Raw genomic sequence first — 17,404 nt, forward strand, 5'->3', positions numbered from 1 at the left:
CAGCCTTTAAAACTTCATACAGGCTGGCCATGGTGGCTCACACCTATCATTTCAACACTTTGGGAGGCCTAGATGAGAGAATCGCTTGAGCCCAGGAATTCAAGACCAGACTGGGCAACATAGTCAGACCCTATCTCTATTAAAAATAAATAAATAGGCCTGGAGCAGTAGCTCCCATCTGTAATCCCAGCACTTTGGGAGTCCGAGGCGGGTAGATCACTTGAGGTCAGGAGTTTGAGACCAGCTTGGCCAACATGGCGAAACCCCGTCTCTACTAAAAATTCAAAAATTAGCCGGGCATGGTGGCGGGCGCCAGTAATCCCAGCTACTTGGGATGCTGAGGCAGGAGAATCGCTTGAAGCCAGGAGATGGAGGTTGCGCTGAGCCAGGATCGCACCACTGCACTCCAGCCTGGGCAACAAGAGTGAAACTCCATCTAAATAAATAAATAAATAAACAAACTTTCATACATAGGCAGTCTTACCCTAGATCCTGGGCTTCGTTGACTGCATTTGTAAAAATCATCATTTAAAAACAAAATAGATAGACATTTATTTTCATCTGTGGAGCTTAATGGTCTTCTATATCCTGTTAAATAATATCTGTTGAAGATACTCTGTGTGCTAGATGTACTGGCAGATTCAAAGAGGCTTAAAATCTACTCCTTGTCCTTAAGCATGTTCAATTTTGTTTCAGAGAAAGACATAAACATCTGAAAAATTAACCGGTATTGGAAGGTAATATCATATAGGCTACATGCATATTCCAAAAAAAACCTGAAGACATTGAAATGAGGGATTGAGTTGCCCCTCACTCTCCTGCTCATGTCCCTACTAAAGTGGCCTTCCTCTCTTTTGTGGGTAGCAAGTTGGGGCATGGAAAGGTGTGGATATGGATGGAATCACACCAAGGGAAGGTATGAGTGTGATCACTCCTCATTCAGTGCTACAGCTATACGCTCTACCAGCTCGGGTTCATGGGCATGACTCTGGCTCTAGTGGCCACTCTACTCTTTCTGCCCTGCTCTGCCCCATGCTGACCTCACCCCTGGGCTTTCCTTACTCAAGACACCACTAACGCTAACATGAGTAAGAGACCATTCTAGGGCTGAGAGATAGTCAGGGAGATAACTGCACAGAGAAGACCAGAAAAAAAACTTCAGACATTGAAGATAAGATATGTTAGATCCCTTAACTTTCCCACCAAAGAGGATTTCTCAATTAGCTTTTCCCCTTAGACTCCACCTACCACCATCTTTTCCCATCTCTCCTCTAGACCTTCCTTCTTCATCTCTCTTTTCTTCTTAGCTGTCATAAGTAATCCATCCATGCCTGTTACTTTATTATGAAGACTAATTTAAATCTTGGGTACCAACTCAGATGCGGACTACTGTCTACCTTTTTGTAAGCAAACAGGTCCTCCAGGCTTTCCTAACCCAAAAAGCTACCTAGCCATAATGTTAGAGACCTCCTGAGCATGCATATAGGAACATCTATGTATTGTCCAAGGAGCAGGGTACCCAAGTCCTACTCCTCAGCTCTCCTCTACTCCAGGCTTGTGGATGGTGACAGAAACAAATTTCACTGTTGACAATAGGATTTCATGAAGCTGAACAGGCATGCCATCACCCAAGGCTGTGTTAGAGAACATGGTCTAAAGGGGTTCTCCATCCTCCTGCCCCAGACCTACCTCTGCCAGCCATTGCAAGATAAGAGCCAAAGACCTTTGTCCCCTACTAGGCCCAGCAGAAGGGTGTGGGCTCTGGGGACAGCAATGCCTGCATCCCTGGCCCCAGGCTTTGAATAGGGAGGCAGATAGAAAGTGCTTTGAACAGGGAGGCAGATAGAAAGTACAGCAGTGCCCACCTGCCCGAGGACTCCAAGAGGGAGACAGAGCCAGCATGGTGGCTCCAGAGATCTGGCAGCCTAGGAAAAGGTGAAAGGGTCACTTTGTGCCACAGAGTGGTCCCTGGTCAACAGAGCTCCCGGAGAGTACCCGTCACCAGACATGACAGCCACATCTTTCTTGCAGGACCATTAACAGGGGGAGGGGGATAGTATAACAGAGAGGAAGGCCACCAGTGTCCTTTCCCTAGATGAGGAGGCAGAATTGTGTGAACTGCAGCAGAAATGACAGACTTACTTTTACATGACCGTCCCCCTAATATTTGGGCATTTATACCTCTTGCATGATGAAAATGTAAAGAGGCACAATTTTAACTAAGGTGTCTATTTAGATAAAATATACATTTCATGTGAGATGAGGCTTGTCAAAACCAGAGCTTATAAAATAAGGAGTACAGTGAAACAAGGAATGTGTGGGCCTCATGAATTTGCTTGTGGTAAAGTCTATTAAGCAGAAATAAATAACATGAATTTTTATTTCAAACTCAAACGTATGAATGACTGTCAATTTAGGAGTTATTTGATCAACATCAACACTTGACTCTGACAACCCCTTAAACACATTTTTATAAACCAGTAAAAATGGCCAACGTCTGCTGTGATGTTAGTCAGATGGATTTTCTTTTGGATAAATGCTATTCAAAGTGAGTGTTGAAAACAAGCTTTCTGTGATGTATGTGTCAGCTTGTAATAAAGAAAGAATTATCGTAGATATGTTGCAAGGAGCAAACTTGCTAAATATCTTCATGAAGATGACAAGTACTGCAACATAAAAAGAAAAAAGAACGTGGTGAAAATAGTTACACATGTAGAGAAAATAGTCTCTAAAAAAAACGTAATCCTCTGCAAGAATAGCCAGTGTTTAATGAAGTGATAGAGGGATTACATAGGACCTGCATATTCATAAAATCTTATTACTGTTATTCATTGTGATATAAATAATAGTCCAGTATCAAAAATATTTTAATTAAAATTATTTGAGTTCACAAAGATGTGAATTATCAGCAGTTTATTACTTATTAAGTGCTGTTACTTAAAATTTTTAAATCAAGTGCTTCCTATTGGAGCAAGTCAAATAAGATTCTCCATAACCTATTAGTTAAAATGTTCACTTTTCTTAGGCTAAAAAATTAAATGCCTGTTGTTACCCAGTTAGAAATTTTAAATCAACCCAATGATAAATGTCATCTTAGAACCAAAGAGAACTTTCAGATGCTTACCTGTGTGGATTCACTTAAAAAGGTATAAATAAGAAGTCTAATTGTTTAGTTGAAGGAAGACAGAGTGTTTGATGGGAGAACAGTTTATTGGTAAAATTCAAAAATATCATAACTGTCATACTTTTATACAAATAGATCATGAAACCATGTTTATTCATGTCATGTCAACTAGGGATACACATACTGAAAATTACACAGCTGGCCTTGATCTGGATGATGCACTCCAATTACTGGAAGATGTGTCACCTCATACGTGGAATTACATCATTAAGCGTAGCAATGTTGAAAAGAATAGAAGCCGAGTATGAGATTTCAACTGCACATTGAATGGGGCTTCATATAATACCAAAAGTTGGAACTTAAGAATAATTAAGACATTACCAGAAGATACAGCACTATGGAACCATAATTACACATTAGCAGATTCTGCCCTCAACACCAGACGTGCTCTATCAGTTAAAATTATAATAGAAAAAGCTCTCAAATTTTAAAAAATTACTTATTTAATTTTTTAATTGACACATTGTAATGACACATGTACATGTTCATGGGATACAATTGGATGTTTTGATACATGTGTATGCTGTATACTAATGATCTAGTCAGGGCAGTGTGCGTATCCATCACCGCCTGCATTCGTCATGTCTTTGTGGTGAGAACATTCAAAAGCCTCTCTTCTAGCTATTTTGTAATATACAATATTTTACGGTTAACTATAGTCACCCTACTATGCAATAGAACACCAGAATTCACTTTTCGTATCTCATTGTAACTTTGTACCCATTGGCCATTCTCTCCCCTGTTCATCCTCCTCCCCTCCCTAGTCTCTGGTAACCACTATTCTACTCTCTGCTTCTATGATATCAGCTTCTTTTTTAGATTCCATGTTTGAGTGAGATCCTGTGGTATTTGTCTTTCTGTGCCTGGATTAGTTTACTTAGCATGATACCTCCAGGCTCATCCATGTTATCACAAATGGCAGGATTTCATTTTTCTTAAATGGCTGAATAGTATTCTGTTTTGTATATGTGTTACATTTTCTCTATCCATTCACCCATTGTTGGACACATAGGTCGATTCCCTATCTTGGTTATTGTAAATAGTGCTACAATAAACATGTGAGTGTACAGGTATCTCTTTAACATGCTGATTTAATTTTCTTTGGGTATATACCTAGGAGTGAGATTGCTGGATCACATGGTAACTCTATTTTTAATTTTTTGAGGAACCAACATATTGTTTTCCATAATGGCTGAACTAGTTTATAATACCATGAGCAGTATATAAGTGCACCCTTTTCTCCACATCCTTGCCAACACTTTTTCTTTTTGACAATAGCCATTCTAACTGGAGTGAGGTAGTATCTCACTGTGGTTTTGATTCACATTTCCCTGATGATTAGTTATGTTTAGCATTTTTTTATATATACCTGTTGGTCATTTGTATGTCTTTTATTGAGAAATGTCAAGTAAGGTCTTCAGCACATTTTAAAATCGGAAGGGTTTTTTTTTGTTTGTTTTTTTGTTTTTTTTTTTTGCTGTTGAGTTGTTGGAGTTTCTTATATATTCTGGATGTTAACAACTTGTCAGATGTATCATTTTTAAATATCTTCTCCCATTCTATAGATTGTCTCCTTAGTCTATTAATAGTTTGCCTATTAATATTAGTATTAATTCATTTATTTTTGGTTTTGCTACCTGTGCATTTGAGGTCTTATTTTAAAAATTCTTGCCGAGCCCAATATTGTGAAGCATTTTACATATGTTTTCTTCTAGTTGTTTCAAAGTTTCTGGTTTTACATTTAAGTCTTTAACCCATTTTGAGTCGATTTTTGTATATGCTGAGAATTAGGAGTCTAGTCCCATTCCTCTGCATGTGGATATCAGTTTTCTCAGCATTATTTGTTGAAAAGACCATCTTTTCCCCAGTGTAAGTTCTTGGTACCTTTGTTGAAAATAAGTTGGCTGTAGGTGCGTGAATTTATTTCTGGACTCTCTATTCTCTTCCATTAGTCTAGTGTCTGTTTTTCTGCTAGTGCTGTGCTGTTTTGGTTACTGTAGCTTTGTCATATATTTTGAAGTCACATAGTGTGATGCCTTCAGTTTTGTTCTGTTTGCTCAAGATTGCTTTGGCTCTTAAGGGCGTTTTTTTGTTTGTTTTCATACCAATTTTAGTATAGGTTTTCTATTTCTGTGAAGAATATCATTGGTATTTTGGTAGGGATTGTAGTAAATCTTTAGATCACTTTGGGTAGTGTGGCCATTTTAACAGTACTAATTATTATAACCCATGAGCATGAGATGTATTTTCATTTATTTGTGTCCTCTTCTATTTCTTTAATTGAAGTTTTATAGTTTTCAGTGTAAAGACCTTTTATCTCCTCGGTTAAGTTTATTTCTACATATCTAATTTTTGTAGCTATTAAATTATAAATAGAATTATTTTCCTGATTTTTCAGCTAGTATATTTCTGTACAGATAGTGTATAGAAATGCTACAGATTTTTGTGTGTTGATTTGGTGTCCTGCAATATTATTGAATTCATTTATTAATTCTAACAGGCTTTGTTTTGTGTGTGGAGTCTTTAGGGCTGCCCATTTATATGATCATGCCATCTGCAAACAGAGACAATTTGACTTTCTCCTTTCCAATTTCAATGCCTTTTGTTTTTGTTTCTTGCCTAATCACTCTGACTAGGACTTCCAGCACTATGTTGAATAGAAGTGGTGAAAGTGGGCATCCTTGTCTTGTTCCCAACCTTAGAGTAAAAGCTATTAGCTTTCCCTTGTTCAGTATGATATTAGCTGTGGAGCTATGGGTTTGTCATGTATGGCTCAAATTTATTGTGTTGTGGTACACACTTTCTATATCTAATTTTGTTGAGAGTTTTTTTTTTTGTTTTATCATGCAGGGATGTTGAATTTTATCAAATTATTTGCAGAATCTATTGAAATGATTATATGGTTTTTATCCTTGGTTCTGTTAATGTGATATATCACATTTATTTATTTACATGTATTAAATAATTCTTGCATCCCTGGGATGAATCCTATTTGATCATAGTGAACGATCTTTTTAATGTGCTGTTGCATTTCTAGTATCTTGTTGAGAATTTTGAAAAAATAAACACACCTTTTTTGTTTTCTTCTTTCTACCAATTTTGAGTTTAGGTTGTTTTTGTTTTTCTAGTTCCTTGAAGTACACCTTTAGGTTGTTTATTAGAAATCTTCTTTTTGGATATAGGTGTTTATTGCTATAAACTCCTTCTTATAACTGCTTTTGTTGTGTTCCATAGGTTTTGGTAGGATGTGTTTCCATCCTCATTTGTCACAAGGAAATTTTTAATTTGCCCTTTAATTTCGTTAAATTGTTGATTGATTGGTTCAGGAGCATGTTAATTTCCATGTATTTGTAAAGTTTCCAAAGTTTTTCTTGTTGATTTCTAATTGAATAGCATTTTTGTCAGAAAAGATACTTGATGTTGACTCTGTCTTCTTAAATTTGTTAAGACTTGTTTGTGGCCACATATGATCTATCCTGGAGAATGTTCCATGTGCAGTTTAGAAGAATGTGTATTCTGAAGCTGTTGGATGGAATGTTCTATAAATGTCTGTTAGGTCCCTTTGGTCTGGAGTGTAGTTTAAGTCTGATGTTTCCTTATTGATTTCTGTCTGGATAATTTGTCCACACTTAAAGAGGGGTTGAAGTTCCCTACTGTTCTATAGTCTATCTCTTCCTTTAGGTCTAATAATAATTTTCTTTATTCTAAAATTTATTTATATGACTGTTCGTGGAAATGTTCTCAGAAACGTTGCAAGTGTATAGACAAATGAATAGATCAAGATCAGCATGGAATACGCTTGGCATGGAAATGCTTATTTTTACAAAATAAAAAGGGTCACAGCACCTGTGGTTATAAACCCACCAGGTTCCAAGCTATATCCCTGATTTAAAGCCCTTAGCCAGCTAAGGTGTTTTGTTTGAACACTTAAGCTTCCTTGGAGTTTCTTTTTGAGCCTCTTATTCAGCAGTGGACATTTGGATGCATAAAGAATATAATATACCTTTTATGCCATAACCACATATTGCCAAGTACTTGATGTAAAATCATTTAGTGCTTAAGATGGCAGAGAAGATTTTTTCCACAGCTAATTCTGTTCTCAGCAAACTAGCTCATGTTTGGGAGCAAAACCAGCTCTATCGCCACGTTGTTGAGCCTCCTGTAAAACCACATGAATAATGCATCTCTTCTCGTCTGGCTCTCTAGAGATTGGCGGGTAGGAAACCTGCTTAGGTTGCCCCATGCAGCCTCTCCTTCTGGCCTGCCTCTCTCTTGTCCTGTGATGAGTTTGCTGGGTCCTCTCATCTTACTCAAGGTAAAGAAATAAGTCCACTGTGGATACATTAGCAATCTCCACCCAACCGTCCTATTTCCATTTTTATGGAAAATTCTATTCATTGACCTTCCCCTAAGCCCTTTCTGTCTTCAATTGAAGGAGATTCTTCTGCATTTCTTTCTGAAGAAGAAGCCAAAGAAAATGATAATACAATTTTTTTTTTTTTTTTTTTTTTTGAAATGGAGTCTTGCTCTTGTCGCCCAGGCCAGAATGCGACGGCACGATCTCGGATCACTGCAACCTCCGCCTCCTGGGTTCAAACGGTTCTCCTACCTCAGCTTCCCAAGTAGCTGGGATTACAGGTGCCTGCCACCATACCCAACTAATTTTTGTATTTTTAGTAGAGACGGGGTTTCTCCATGTTGCCCAGGCTGGTCTCGAATTCCTGACTTCGTGATCCGCCCACCTCGGCCTCCCAAAGTGCTGGAATTACAGGCGTGAGCCACTGCACCCAGCCCTAGGAATATTATGATGGAGCCAATTATCTAGGTAATAGGGATTTAAGCGGTGACACTCTATATCACATTAAATTTTAGTCTTTTTTTTGGCATTTCTGCCAAACATATTGCACTTCAAAATGTGTAGGTTTTATTAACCAGGCCTGCCCTCACCTCTAGTGCTAAACAGTGGAGGAGAGGGGGTAAAACACGCAGACCCTGGAGTCCACTGCTACATTTCAGTCCCAGTCCTGCCTACCGTCCTGTCACTGCTCTTCTGTGACCTAATGAGGGTGATGTTAATGATAATAGTACCTGCCATGTAGGCTGTTGTGAGCATTAAATGAGATCATGTGTAGAAACCCCTAATATGGTAGTTGGCACAATGGGAAGCTCCAAATACATGTAGCATTTATTGTTATCCTTTCCCATTGATGGCTGAAAACGTGCTTGGAATGGTTAAAAAAAAAAAGAAAAAAGAAGACTGTGTATCATCCTCTTCATCATTCATCGTGACTCCAGTTACGCACACTATAAATTAGAGGACAACTAAAATGCACAGTGCTAAATGTACATTTAAATAGATATAAATACATACATATGTAGGATTAAACATGGGATTATTTTTCTTTCCTTTTTTATTAATTTGCTTATTTACATTTTTAATTTTTATACCAAGTTCTAGAAACCTGCTGAAGTCCATTATGCTGTGTATCGCAATACCATTCTTAGAAATAGTAGTAGCTATTGCCAATGAATGAGCAGGATCCTTTGTGTTAATCATTTGTTGTTTTTTTCCTGCTAATTTATATCGTGAAGACCTAATGAGGAGCTTGCATTTTTTAAAATTGTACTTACATAGAAATCTATCTGCTCATTACGATGCTATTGGTTAAGATAAGTATAGTCACCACCACCACAAAAATGTTATTCAAAGTTTCAACATGATCGTAGTACCTCATATCTCATCTTGAATTTTTTTTGTTGTTGTTTAAGTTTCAGGATACATGTTCAGGACATGCAGGTTTGTTACGTAGATAAATGTGTGCCATGGTGGTTTGCTGCACCCATCAACCCATCACCTAGGTATTAAACCCCGCATGTATTAGCCATTTATCCAGATGAAGAGCTTGCATTTTTAAATTCTTTCAAGGATATAACAAGAAGGAAACTATGAGAGCTATTTAAGGATAGGGTTTTACATTATATTCGCTTTCAAATATATCTATGATATATTCATACACATGATCCCACATTCAGTTTGAGAACCAATGTGATAGGCATGTTTGGCCTGTTCTGGTGTTTTCAATGTCTTCTTTTCCAATAAAAGCAGGGAAAACAAGATCAACACCAATGACAATTATTCTATTACTACTAAGAATCATGCATTAAATGCCTCTCCCCACAAAGATAGTAATATATGAAATTATTTTAAATTTTGTATGTTCAAATTTACCCTTGAATATTCTTCCATTGAATTTAGATGGATCAACTTGTGCTGAGTACAGAAAATTGCAAAATGTTTATAGTTCAGTTCTTAATGATGACACTCTTGGATATATGCCAGATTGGGTGCTAAAGTTTCCCTATCCCTAAAGAAACTGAGTTGAATTCCTTTTAAGAGTATGTAGGTCATTTTCTTGGACCCATTGTCACCTCATCTATTTTTGTTTTCTGAACTTTCAGGGGAACATTCTTTAATTACTTTATTATATGCTTATTTTGTATTTACATAGCATGTAAATGTGCTTAATGTTTTCATATTTATCTGTATATGCAGATATACTTAAAGACAAATAATCCAAAAAGTAGTGCTTTTTTTCTGCCTCTTTATTGAACATTACCTTGTATTTCCCCCCACCAAGTTTCTGTAACTGTGTGCCCAGATTCTTGTATTTTATTCTGTTCTCCTTTTTTCCATTGTCAGTAAATAATGCTTGCAATTATCTATCATAAAGCAGAATATTTCACTTTATTAAAAAGGATGCCTCTTCCCCTTTTTCAAACAAATACAGCACATAAACGTAAAACATCTCTTTATTTTTCCTGTATAAACTAGGCCTTTATTTGTGCAGCTCTGCAGAAAACAAACAGATAATTTCATGAAAGCATAGGTATCTATTGAAGTATCAAGTCAGCTGCTGAAGTGGCTACTTGTTAAATCTCCCGACGAGACCAGTGATACAGTTCATTGAATTCTAAGAGCTTATTGAGGGGAAAAGGGGCTGTTTGTAGAGCAGGTGAGACGAGAGAGGAGTGTGTTTACAGAGTTGATGAAGCACCTTCCCTCTCCAGTGTTTGCCCTGAGTGGGTTCAATTGGATAGAGTAATCCTACAAGGAGAATGGTTTGGTCAACTGAGCTTTAAAACGCAAATAAGGAAAAGTGTTCAACAGTCCAGAAATTAAGGGAAAAAAATGTATTAAAGGAAAGTCTTTTAACAGTGTGACCGATATTAATTTATCCATACTAATGGAGAGCCAAGGAATGCATAAGCCACATCAATGTCTAAATAGTTGGGGCCAGATGGGAGACTTGGACCCTGAATCTTTATGTCATTTTACTCAATGCCATACGCACTTTTCCATTTTCTAATATTGATTGATTTCAAAATTCTTAATGGTAATAATAATAGCTCATTTATTTAATATTCTCTACATATTAGATCTTTAATGATTTTCATTCATTTAAAGTAATTGTTTTCACATATATACTTTTACAAAGTAAGGTATTACATTGTTACATTACTAATGGTTGGTTTGAGATCCATTAGATTCTCATGCATTTTCTTCTGTATGATTATATAACCTGTCCTTTAATACAGTGTGTTTTTCTGTCCATTTGTACTGGTATTTTACATTTTTTCATTGCATTGATTAGCCTCTAACTTATTTTACTATAACAGCACCAATTTGGATTGAGGTTTTATATTTTGAAATTCTCATCAGCTGTTTTATTTATTATGACCTAAAAGAAGTTTAAAGCATGGATTTGGGAATGACAGTTCTAAAAGACCATTTGACAAGGCTGAAACTACACATGATTGTGATTTTTTTAAATATATAATCTTTTTGAAAGTTGTTTCTCATCTTAGATTTCATATCCCAGCCTCTTTTCATAGTAGTGATATCACTGGTTAAACTAAGATGTAAAACAGTTTAAAATAAAATTAAGATAATTATATATATATTTTTTATTTTCCAAGGAATGAACAATGTTAGGTTTATTTGGCATAATTTTTGTACTTTTTTGCATATCTCAATAAATTCAATTTAATTGAGAAATTGTGTAAATTAGTTAACATACCAACTCGTAATATGTTTTTCAGTATAATGTTCAGGTTATTAATTCTTTAAAGGGGGAACCCACCTCTTCTCTGTATCTTTAGTAGAAACATAGTGTAAATTTTTTTTTTCTTTTGAGATGGAGTCTTGCTCTGCCACCCAAGCTGGAGTGCAATGGCGCGATCTCAGCTCACTGCAACCTCCGCCTCCCGGGTTCAAGCAGTTCTCCTGTCTCAGCCTCACTAGTAGCTGGGATTACAGGCACGTGCCACCACGCCCAACTAATGTTTTGTGTCTTTAGTAGAGATGGGGTTTCACCATGTTGACCAGGCTAGTCTGGAACTCCTGACCTCATGATCTGCTACCTCAGCCTCCCAAAGTGAAACAGCGTAAATTTAATGAGAAATAGTGTAAATTAGTTAACATAACAATTTGTAATATATTTTTCAACATAATGTTCAGGTTGTTAATTCCTTAATGAACCCATCTTTTATCTGTTACCTTTAGTAGAGAAATAGTGTAAATTTAATGAGAAATAGTGTAAATTAGTTAGCATACCAGTTTGTAATATTTTTCAATATAATATTCAGGTTGTTAATTCCTTAATGAACCCATCTCTTCTCTGTACCTTTAGTAGACATTTCCTTTCGTTTTAGGCCTCACCATTTTTCTAAGTTTTCTGACCGTATTAGGTAATTCAATAATCTACAGCTTTGAGGTTTTAAACCTGCCCTGGTAGCCATGGTGTCTATGAGCATAAACTCTAGAAACCAACTCTGAGGACTTCAATTTTTTTTATTAATATCAGCTGACTTCTGGCTAGTTTCTTAATCTCTCTGAGCCTCAGTTTCCTGTCTGTAAGGTGAAAATGATGTGTATACTCTCTTATAGGACTGTTGGAGAAAACATGAATTTATACAAATAAAGCACTTACAACAGAGCCCAGCACTCAAAAGGAGCTATATAGTCTGACACCCAGTGAAAGGGCCTTTCTCCCCAATGCCAAGTGTACAATCCCCTTTTCTACTGTTGGTTGATTTCAACATCGTTAATGGTAATAATGTTAATAATTTATTTGTTTAATATTTTCTCCATATTAGTTATTTAACACTTTTCTTGGGTTGAAGTCAAACAATGATCCCATGAAGCCATTTTTTCTCTTCAATAACACTGAAACTGGAGCTTGGAGAGCTCGGTAAATCTGTCCAGTGCCAAGAACTGACCAAAAGGCCAGGACAGGAACCAGTTCTCCACCTTTAGAAACCAAGCTCTAAAAGAGCTCCAGGACATTTCCCTGAAAGGGTCTAAAGTGAAATATAAATAGGAACCCAATAACATTCATAAACTTTTTTCTACCTTTTCTTCCTGCGTACATACCAAGATGTTGCCTTCCTGTTTCTGCTTAATTAATTGAATTTCCCACCCTATTTTCACATTTTGAACCAGTCCCTCTTACATGATTTATAATTTATTGTCTGCTGCTTGGCAGAGTTTTTCTTAAACTCTTTCTTGTTATATTTTCTTTTAATTCAAGGTCCTTTGAGAGTTTTTTGTGTGGGTAGTCAAATTGTTCTCCTTACCTACTCTGTTGTTTTCTTAACAAAAAGACTTCTTTAGATTTCAATATTATTTCCTGATCTCTGACACTTTAATCATTGTATTGAATACATTAATAGGAAATGATTTTGCATAGAAAACTATTTCTTTCCTGAAAACCATTTTCAGCAAGATTAAATGTTAATACTTAGTTTCCTGAATGGAAAAAAATGCACATCTATGAAAAATGCCAGATGTACTTAGTTTTCTTTTTTTTTTGCCCTTGATTCTCTGGCTAGCTTATCACAACTTGTAGAAAATGAAATTTTGTTTACCTCTGTACATTTGTTAATCCAAGAGCAAGTTTATGACTTGCCTGTTTTAAACCCCTTTCACCATAATATAAGGCACATTATGCATAAATTTTAAAATGTGGATTTTAATTACACATACTGGTAATACTTTGGAGAAACGATAAATCCTCAAGGACTTGCATAAGGACATAAAGCAGATTTTCTGATTGTGCAGTTAATGTTTATTAGCCTAATCTGATTATTTTGAGACTTAACACATCAGGACAACCTTCGTTATTTCAAAATATTGTCCCTCTGGGAATATATGCACTTTTTGTTTATAAAGTTTCTCTTAAATATTTTTGTCATTTTTGTCATGTCACGGAACCTACTTTCCTAAATTTTTGTAATTCTAAGATGAAGTCTTGAAAGTTCACTGGGAAAGAAGAGCCCTGAACTCTTAAGTCAATCCTCGGTATTAGAGGATTGACTTTGCAGCTTTTCATCATTTCAACACAATTTCCTTACCTCTTTTAATAATTATTTTCTCAGCATGACATAATGTCCTTTGTGTCTGATTTGGCATATGTTCCCTAATGTAAAAGAGGATAAAATAAGCTCTATCATTGTTCACTAAGAAATGGTTAGGAAGTCAGAGATGTATAATTGATAATTAGAACCTAATTCCCGTAGAGCACCCATGTCATAAATGGTCCTATCTAGCCACTGGCTGTATTTTGGATATGAAATCTGCTCTACAGCACCAGAAAGCAAGTGGGCTGTCTGCTGTTGATCATGACTAGCAGTCTAAAGCAGTTAATAACTGGTCATATTCTACTGAAATGAAAGATGCTATTTTCATTGTATCTATCAACCAAACCTTAGATGTCAAATATATTTTGAGAACCGGATAAAAATAATGACATGAAAGGATCTAAAAAGAATCCAAGAGGGAAACAAAAAATTGAAATTCAGTTTGAAAATAGTCAAACTGATTTTAGTAACTAGTGTAAAATCTTCTCAAAACAATTTAGACACATTGAGAAGATGCAAATACTTTCAGAAAAGCTAAGTCAGCTCCTTATTTTGTCTGCCTTGCAGTTGGGTTGGTTTTGGCCTTATTCTCCCGTCACCAAATGTGTTTGTTTCTGTGACAGCTTCACTTGAAAACGAGGCATATAAAAATCTTTCGGGAGTTACTTTACAAAAACTAGAGCAGTCCTGCATTGAATGTTCTGGTGCTAATTATGGAGATGTGAACCCCACCTCTTCTCACCTCCACCCCCATGCATACACTCCCTCTCATTTCTTCTTATTTTCTTTGATTCAAGAAAATTAACTACATTACTAATTACATTACTGAATTCATTTTACATCTTTAATAAAGTTAATATAACATTACCGGAACACATTCTGAATTTTCTCAACTTGAACAATAAAGAATTAACTTCCCATGCCTCCTTAGAAAGTATTCTCTATATTTCTTCTTATGCACAAAGTTTATATTGCAGCTGAACACACCTTCTGTTGGATGTAGGTAAGCGATATACACACAACAGATGCATTCCCCCCATACCTGAAAGGTTTGTCTCTTAGGCATGCTAATTATCATTTGACTGGATAACATTGAATGTATTGGTTCAAATATGGTGGATTAATTTTTTTTATTCTTTTGAACCCCCTATTTTTTATGTGTGTAACTTCCCCTGCCCCTGCCTAGACCTGGTTAACCGTTTCTGTGAGCAGGTCCTCAATTTTTTACTTTGTCCCTACTTTCCTGTCGTAGCCCCATCTTCCCCTGGTGTCGACTCCGTCCCCTTGCAGCGCACAGGCAGCCAGCACGGCCCACAGAATGCTGCCGCGGCCACCTTCCAGAGGGCCAGCTATGCCGCCGGCCCAGCCTCCAATTACGCGGACCCCTACCGACAGCTGCAGTATTGTCCCTCTGTTGAGTCTCCATACAGCAAATCCGGCCCTGCTCTCCCGCCCGAAGGCACCTTGGCCAGGTCCCCGTCCATTGATAGCATTCAGAAAGATCCCAGGTGGGTAAAAACCTTTTTCTTTCCCTATGATGTCTAAAGAGGTTTTGTAACCGGGTACTGTAATTTATTTCACGTCATGTTGCATTTATGTCACTGACTATTAAAGGGTTGGCTTTTCTTGGGTTTTCTTGTGTTTGACTTGGAATGTGTGTGTTTGCAATGGATCCCTAGTATCTTTGGTGGTTCATCACCAAAAACAAAGATGATCTTTTGATCAGAGTATCTATATGTGCTTGATGTTTAGCTACTTGATGAGATGTAAACAGCTGTCTTTAATACAGGGGAAACTGGGGACTGGAGGCTATGTCATTTGACTTCAGATATCATGGCCTACATATTTTATTGTCTCAGTGGAAGTATGCTTTGTCATCATGCATATTTCTATTTATCAGATTGCAAAGGGGTACACCTTCCAAGCTATAGTAAAATTGAAAATTTAGAAATTTTACATGGCCTTCATTTCTCTAAGTCTGAAAATAAACATTAGGATGAAGTTGTTTAAAGACTGATAAAAACGTGAGCATAATATATTAGAGAAATTGTTGTTATGGAGGTGTTGTTTTTGTGGTTGTTGTTGCTGTTTTTTTTTTCTTTCTTTCTTTTTTCCATCAGTGGCAAGGGGTTTAGCAGTGCTCTGCTTGTAAAGTTGGATTTGAGTCCCTGTAGAGTTAAAGGATGTTTTATTCATAGCCATTGGATTTATGCTGATAGAGTCCCATAAATATATATATCTGCATCTGTGAATACTGTTGATAAGTCAGATTGCTGATATTTCTTTATGGCAGGGCAGGTGGCTTGACTCTGGTGTTGTACTTAAAATTCATCTCAAGGAATTTTCACTGATGGAGCATGCAAGTTCCTGTGTACTGTATTGAGGGGTTGGAATAGATTTTTTTGCAAAAAGAAATCACTTCTGCAAATATAAAAGGCAGAATGGGATCATTTTATGCTTTACGTTGAGATAGCTACTTTAGCACAATTCAAACCTGCTTGGAAGGTCCATGTTAAATATTGTATTTGGTATAACACCATTGAAAAAGTGAATTGTAATAAGTGCTTACTGTTATCTACCAGAAATCGGAAGCATTCTTTTGTTTACTATGTTCAGTGTACTGGTTATCTAGATTTTCAGTCTCAACAGCACTCTTTATAGTCTTGGTCCTGAAACCTGCCCCAGATCCTTAAGTATTCTTGGCATGTATGGCAAGCGTATTCATCAGAAAATACCTCAACATATTCCCTATTTTAAAATAATCTTTCTTGATATGCTACTGAAAATGTGTAGAAATAGCGTAATAGTGAACCCTTAAGAAATGCTAAAAGACAAAAATATGTGATTTGACATTGTTTATATTTAACATCGGAGGTTTAAATTGACAATAAACATTTTATCTCCAATGGAAATACTTTAAATTTTCATATTAGGAATTTAGCTTAATAAGAAACCAAATTATATTTCTCTAGCTGTAGCATAGCTTCTGTATTTAATACTGTGTATTAAATGCGTTTTATTTTATTAAATGGCGTATCCTTTCCATTTTATGTTACTGTCATTTTTACAGCCTTTTTTCTTCTCTCAATATATTGACACAGCTCTTACCTTTTCAAGTTATGGATTATGTCACTTATATTTATTGAGTGCCTGCTATAAACCAAAAAAGAAAAACACCAATAAGAAGGGTTAGAATGAGTAAGAGAATGTTGACCACTAAGCTTTTGTATGCGTCAAATTTGTATGCAGATTAGTGCTATATGAATTATAAGTTAATCCTGAGCTCAGACCCACAGACCCCCCCCAAAAAAAAAAGAAAAGAAAAAACAAATCTAGAACCAGAACTGGACTATTGTGGTTTATTATAAAAGGGATTCATTATCTGGCATCATGCAAAATGTATGGAGCATAAAGTGTAGTAATATAATACCTTTCTTGTCGGGTTTTCTTAAAATTAAGGAATGTCTCAACATGTTTTTATTTAATGGAGAGACATGCCAAATTTAAACTTCAAGTCCAAAATATAGTAATTCTTTTAAGACAAGATTTTTGCATTTTCCCTTAAATATTATAATTTGATTCCTCATACGTGAATATTACCAGAACTAATATGTTTAACTTCTAGGGCTCACACTTATTTATTTTGGCGTTATGGCTTATTATTTAAATCTTTTCAATGTTTTCAAGCTTTCAAAATATATTTACATATATTTAAGAGAATTTGTTAACATTTTATTTACTACCAAACACCAGGCTATGTAAGCCTCTTTATCATTATAAACATATGTTTATAGCACATTA

At 36.1% G+C, this 17,404-nt stretch overlaps 1 protein-coding gene across 4 annotated transcripts in view; it reads left to right on the top strand.

The window, feature by feature from the left end:
- The window catches only part of CTNND2 (catenin delta 2), a 928,369-nt gene that overhangs the window by 539,372 nt on the left and 371,593 nt on the right, over positions 1-17,404 (top strand). For all 4 annotated transcript variants that reach the window (XM_031003315.3, XM_031003313.3, XM_031003314.3 and 1 more), the window contains one exon: positions 14,856-15,111. In XM_031003315.3, coding sequence (XP_030859175.3) covers positions 14,856-15,111 — 256 coding nt within the window. The remainder of the gene's footprint in view (positions 1-14,855; positions 15,112-17,404) is intronic.

Source organism: Gorilla gorilla, chromosome 19 (genome assembly GCF_029281585.2).
Source record: "Gorilla gorilla gorilla isolate KB3781 chromosome 19, NHGRI_mGorGor1-v2.1_pri, whole genome shotgun sequence".
Classification (NCBI taxonomy): domain Eukaryota; kingdom Metazoa; phylum Chordata; class Mammalia; order Primates; family Hominidae; genus Gorilla; species Gorilla gorilla.